Genomic DNA, 6,970 nt, shown 5'->3' on the forward strand with positions numbered 1-6,970 from the left:
AGCTATGGAGAGCCAGACTAGCGCACGCGCAGTAGCAACTTGAATTCATTGAAATTCGTGTAAATATAAATACTATGTCTAATTAAGATAATTGTATATGAAATATTTTTTCAACCACTTTGTATTTATATTTTGTTCATGATTTGTTTAACCCATCATATGTAACTAATAAATAAAACATAAAAAATTACATATAATTTTTGCATATAGTTTTAATTACTCTCAACTTAATAGTTCCGTTTTCACTTCTATCGGCAGTCCCACGACTGCTACTGTTTTTTTTTTAACCTAAGTCATATGTCTGTGATGGTAAGACAAGAAGAATGGTTGTGTTATGTTGTGTTGTGAATGTGCAAGCCCACAATATCAGAATGAAATCATAAATAATAGACGCGTAGAAAATTTTACTGATAGTAAATAAAGTTAAAAAAACTGAAAAAGTACTCCATTAACAAATTATCTCACTTTCTTTTTTATTATGAATATGAAGGAATTTATATAATCCTGGTGATGCTCAGTAGGATTATAAGATAAATTCATTAAATTATCGGTTCGACACCGAATCTTGATAAGGGTAAAAAGTATGAATTTAAACTGTAAAAGTGGGCCAAAATCGAGTCTAATGACCTCGGTTACCTACAATCATACAGGTGAAGCTATTAAAGCGGGTTAAAAACTTTCCCAACTAGATTAATTGTTGCATTTAAATTGATAATTTTTTTAAACCAAGTTCCCTAATTTATCCTAAATTATTTAGTAAAAAAATTACAGAACTTATTACCTCCAATTCTTCTAAAAACGCGATCTCCTTCTCATCCCTACCGCTATCCTCCTTTGTAATTATCCTACCACTTTCACTAACACTCCCAGTTAAATTACCATCAACTTTAAAATCACTCAACATGTGATATGCACTGACACTATGGCCGTACTTTATCATAACATCGTTTATAGACCGCCCCTTAAACTTTTCCAATGTGTTCACACCACCAGGATGATCGTGTAGGAAGTCCTTTATGTCATAATTTTTCCCGCCATAACGTACGTTGAAAGCCATGGTGCCGGCTACGGCGTCACACGACGACTGAATTCATGAATATTATCAGTATACTTTTTGTGAGATATCTGACATGTGTTGTTACTATTCAAGAATTGAATATAATATAATGTTAACGTTAAAAGAGTAATGTTGTATTTTTTATAAATAAAAATAATTCAGTTGTAATTAAATTTTGAGTCTATGCTTTTGCCAACTCTGAAAAACTTTTCAGGGTATTGTATAATTATTTATATAAGATATGTTATTTCTAATTAATAAATATCCGATTAAATTAATGTTTAGGTACATAGACTTTCAGTTAGCCTTGAATTTATTTAGTTTAAAACAATTTCGAAATATAGGTTCATTACGTCCATAGACACCTTATCTGCTTATTGAACGCTATATGATTGAGTTAATTACAATTAGTGAAATTGTAGTAGAGACTGAGAGGGGCAGGTAAATTTATAAACAGCTTTAGTAAATATTTCCTTTTAAACATTCATGTCGATCTATCTAATAAATTTATATACATATAAGTGTTTACGATAATTATATAAGGTAAATGTTCATCATCTTTGTTTTATTGGTCGATAATTTTACGGGCGATCAATAATATTCAGACGTTACTGAATTTAATCAAGTGTGTTATCATTCAGTGAGTTAGCATCCTACATTCAAAAGCAGGGATGGTTTTGGCTGACTGAAATATTAAGAAGCCGAAGTTATTAGAAACGTTTCTCATTCCTATTTGTTATGAATTAGTTTTTAAAACTTCACTTATAAATATTCACCTTTATAAGTAGCCCATCTTGTAGTTCCTAGCCCAGCCCTAGTTCGGATTTTTGTCAACTAGGTTTGGGTTTCAAGAAATCTTAATGTTACCACAGATTACGACCAATATCTCTTTTGTTTATTTAGTTTTTACTAGCGAGTGCGAAACCGGGGCGGTTTACATGATACATACATACATGTAAACCTTCCTCTTAAATCATTCTATAAAAAAATCCCATCAAAATCTGTTGCGTTATTTTAAAGATCTTAGCATACAGACATACTGAGTCTGTATTACAGACGGCGAAAGCGACTTTATTCTATACTATGGAGTGATTTTTACATACTTAAATTTTGAATTAATACCTTCATAATATTATGTCGAACGTTCTCGAATCTCATGATATCCATTATCTGATTCAGAAACCAAATTATAATGGCATCAAATAAATATAATGGAAATGTATATCATTTACACTGTAATATTTATAAATATATAACAGTATAATAATACAAGCTTCTCTGATTCCATAAAGATAAAAAAACTAACATATCTATATTTTTGTTAACTATTGGGCATATAAGAGTAACTTTCTATTCAATAATCTATTCGTTATATAAGCGAGTGACATTACTTAATCTATCCCTTAGAACCCAATACTTCTTCAATTGCACAGGTAGACAACCACTACACAATGCCTGGTTGGGCATGGTCTGGTCGGTCCTCATTAATAATGTGACGATATTCAGGTCAAAAAAGCCCAAGTACTGGCACACACAGAAAATGTTCAAGAAAATTTGCAGTTGATTTTCTTTCTAATCCTATAGAGCAACAAACACACAGTTTGTTGCTCTTTCATGCAAAAATTACTGAACCGATTGCAATGAAATTTGGTACGTAGACAGCTGGACAACCGGAATAACATATAGGCAACTTTTTATCCCGATATTCTTGCGGGATACGGACTTACGCGGGGCGCAGCTAGTATCTACATAAATCTGTAAAAATCAAAGTACTTTCTATACTCTAAATGTAAACAGAGTACTTAAAATAAACCTAATATTTTCACGAATCCCTAATTTAACTAATAAAGTCCAAGCGTGAAATTGTAATTTGTGTGGATTAAATAATTTTATATAATACTAGCTGCATCCGGCAAACGTTGTTCTGCTTTGCTCTTATCATTTAGGTGTGTGAAAAATATATGTTGGCCGATTCTCAGACCTACCCGATATGCACAAAAAAATTCATCAAAATCGGTCAAGCCGTTTCGGAGGAGTATGGCAACGAAAACTGTGACACGAGAATTTTATATATATAGATAAAGTTAGAAATTTTAAGTAACCCATAATTCAACAATAAATCGATACAGTGCCTGTAGTAAAAGTTAAGCATATCTATTAATTTGTTTATGTTTTACTGTAAAAAAACAACCTTGACACCCTTACTTTACAGCCAATTAACATCCCCAGTTACTTTCCGTACTTCTAAAAATGGACAAGCGTGACCGGAATACAGACTTCGTGGTAATTTTTAATGACTGAAAATGCAGGTTGTCGGACATCAATTTTCTTTAAAGAGACTTTTTATATATTTAACGAAAATAAAGATATACATTTCACATGAACCTTTTATACATGCCTCGACCAAAGAGCTAAATAAAACAAAGACCTCTATCCTGAAAGCATGCTTAAACCAAAACTAGAAGGTCCACTGCATGCTATTTAATAAATAGTTTCTTCATTCAAGATACTATTTATTTGGTTTTCTGTATTATGTATATTTCGTATATTAGATTTTATTTCAATAAATTTTATATGCTTATTATTTTTGTATAAAATTATATTATTGCTTAATTGAATTCAAATTCAATAATCCACTCTAAGGGGCCATCCATAAATTACGTCACACGTTGATGGGGGGGGAGGGTATCATCTGAATGTGACATTATGTGACAAGTGGCAGGGGGGGATCAAAAGCCTTGTGACGTCACATAATAAAATACTAGAACACGAAATTTATATGTGAACAAATAATTCTTAATCTATATTTATTCATAATTTCGCACTCTCGCTATAAGAATATCTTCCGTAACAACATCTGATTCCTAGAGCCATGTTATAATGCAAGTGAGACACTTAAAAAAAATAAATTATCTGTTTTCTTTTGATTATTTTTAGATACATGCATAAGTTTGAAAAATGTGTGACGTCACATTCGGGGGGACGGGGTTCTAAAAATGTGACAACATGTGACAAGGAGTGGGGGAGGGGTCGAAAAGTTCTAAAATTCGCGTGACGTAATTTATGGATGGCCCCTAAGAAATCGTAAACATGAATTATGTTTACGATGGATGGATGGAATTTTACTTATCTGTGGTAATTTTTTTTTATTTTATAAAACCAAAGTTATGGTTTTCTAACCTAGCTGGCGGGCCACTGAAAAATAATAACTCGTCTAATGAGTATGATGAGAAGGTAGTGTAGGTATGCTACAAGTTACAACTACCATCAAAGTTTCGAGGCCTCATTAAATTATTTTTTATTAACTAACGTTCCATAAAATGAGAGAGATCCCAATCTATGTTTTTTAAATATTCCCTTCTTTTTTATTGCCACAATAAAAATTAAACATTTGTTTAGATAAAGTTATCTAAATTAATAATTGAGATCGTAATGTTTAAAGTTAAATCGTGTATAGAGATTAAAGAGACTACTTGAGCAGTCAGTTGAGAGCAGAGAGAGCTCAGTGGTTTGAACTTCGGACTTCAATAGAAGTGTGGGGGGTTGATACCGGACAAGTGTAAATAGATTTTTTTTAACTGCGCTTTATCTACACTATATAGTCACTTTATTATATTATTATGATTTATGAACTAAATTTCCCTGCCGTTTTATTTGTGTCTTATTTACATTAATCAACTAAACAATAGTCGCGACGAAATATTACCTAAATTTGAATCCGATTAGTTGCTCAAGCTAGTTTTTACAAAAATTTTACAAAAACAAGTAAACAACATGAGTGATTCTATTTAGATTCTATATAATTGAATTACCTATAGTTTATATACTTAGCATAAATATACATTTAAACGTTAAATCTCATCGTGTCTAGTATTTTTGTAGCTTGTGTGTTATTCTGGTAGATAAGCTGCCTACATCATTGCCGAGTATCAGCGAAATCCCTTCAGTGATTTCAGGGAAAGTAAAAAACATCCATACATTAATATATTCTTACACACTTAAAATCATTCACGTTTCTTAAATACTTACTTCTAAGTAAAAATAAAAATCAATTATTCTGAATTTTCAGCTTCTAACAAAGGGTACTATGTATAATCTATGATTTATCCACAAATATATAAACGATCATCAAAAGATTGTCGCAGCATATTTATTGCCCACGTGATTCAATTAATAATGGCCATTAGGTACTAGATTGCAGCCAGGCGCCACACTTAGTTAATTGATACAGCTAAATAATTAACATTCTACTCCAGTTCAATTAAAACACGCTTAACAGATTTCAATTTCATTGTCATGTGCACATACGACATTGGGCAATAAAGAACGCAACTAGATTTGTTTTTTTACTGTTTTCATATATTCATTCAATAAGTTCCTGTATTTTTTAATTCATCTTACCTATAGCAAAAAAAGGAAATCTAGAAATAAAACAGTATTTGAGACTCGTCCTCACAACTAAACTGTAAGTTAAGTTTTGATAAATAAAAATGAACATTTTATGGGGATTAGGTCTAGGGTCTCTATAAAAATCGTTTGTGTTACATAGGTAATATGGTTCAATATGCGTCGTGGTCGTGATATATAGGTAATATAAAAGGAAAAAAAAAACATAATGAAATATGGTATTGCGCATATCTAATTATTTTTAGTTTTTAGGAAATAAAGAATTCAAGGATATAACAAATTGCTTAATATGCAAATTCAAAGTTATTCCGGAAAAAATACTCAATCTATTATATCAGTTCTTATACCTACTTTTTATAAAATCACCATGATATATCAGGTATAAAAGCGTACATTTGAAATAAAGAGTTTCTAAATAATATAAATAATAAGTGCATGGATCTTCATTATATCTGATTAGATTTTTATCTCATATTATGTTAAAGCTTATTATTCACGGCAACAATTTTAAAATGAAATGCTTGTAGTTAACTATTTTATTTAACTATAAGCACAATTTTTAAAATTGTAAACGATAAAATATTAACTAATGAACAATGAGAAGAGGCGACATCATTGATGGACGACGACGACTCGATACATAATATGTATAAGTGTATACTGTATAATCTATGACTCGATAGGTACGTTTACTACTTACAGTGCGTTCAAACTTTATCGTAAATTATGTCGTCGGTTGATACAGTTAAGAGCTCTCCGGTAATAAACATAAAAATACAGCTCAACTTAGAAGAGGTTCACCATTTTTTAAATCAGTTAAAGAGACATGTTTTCATGTTTTCGAGATTGGATATTGGGGCATGACGATTGAAGTCTTCAAAGCAGGCTCAAGTAAAATTTAGTAAATGCTCAGTTTTTGTGTCTTGTTAGTATTTTTTTTTGTCATATTAGCAATTCGCAACAGGGTATTAAATATACACATATACGTATTACACTTGTCTTTCAATTACTGGTGAATGAAGAAGAAAGAGTTTAATAGAAAACTTATTTCTATGTTTGTCAAAACAATCTTTTTTTATATATTTTGAGATTAATTGATTGTTTTGAGAGGTTTCATGTAATTCGACTATCGTAGACTAATTTGCTGTGAACTTTTCAGTTTTCCATGGTATCTATCTTCCCTTCAACTACTGTCAGTAAATACTAAATTGAATGTTAATATGTCTACGCAGACAGTCCCAGTTCACTCTCTCTTCACCCCTTTTTTTCTTTTGACTCCGGTTTTTAAATAGTAACTGACTAGTTTTTCGTAGTTTGTTCTCAAAGTTGAAAATTATACCTATTCACCCCATTTTACGGTTCTCTCATATAGGTAGGTAAAAATTAAAAAAAATAAAATAAAAACGTTAAAATTCTGTTGTCAGTACCCAGTGTATAATCTATGATCTGTACCTGTCAGTGTCATTTGTCGCTTGTCATCAAAATAATTGTTTACATTTTTAATTT

General features: G+C 30.9%; 1 protein-coding gene across 1 annotated transcript in view; it reads right to left on the minus strand.

Annotated features, from left to right (window-relative positions):
• The window catches only part of LOC119838151 (fatty acid 2-hydroxylase), a 14,398-nt gene extending 13,332 nt beyond the window's left edge, over nt 1–1,066 (minus strand). The window contains exon 1 of the mRNA XM_038363990.1: nt 782–1,066. Coding sequence (XP_038219918.1) covers nt 782–1,057 — 276 coding nt within the window. The 5' untranslated portion in view covers nt 1,058–1,066. The remainder of the gene's footprint in view (nt 1–781) is intronic.
• Between the last annotated feature and the right edge of the window lie 5,904 nt (nt 1,067–6,970).

This window comes from Zerene cesonia, chromosome 3, assembly GCF_012273895.1.
Source record: "Zerene cesonia ecotype Mississippi chromosome 3, Zerene_cesonia_1.1, whole genome shotgun sequence".
NCBI classification, from domain to species: Eukaryota; Metazoa; Arthropoda; class Insecta; order Lepidoptera; family Pieridae; genus Zerene; species Zerene cesonia.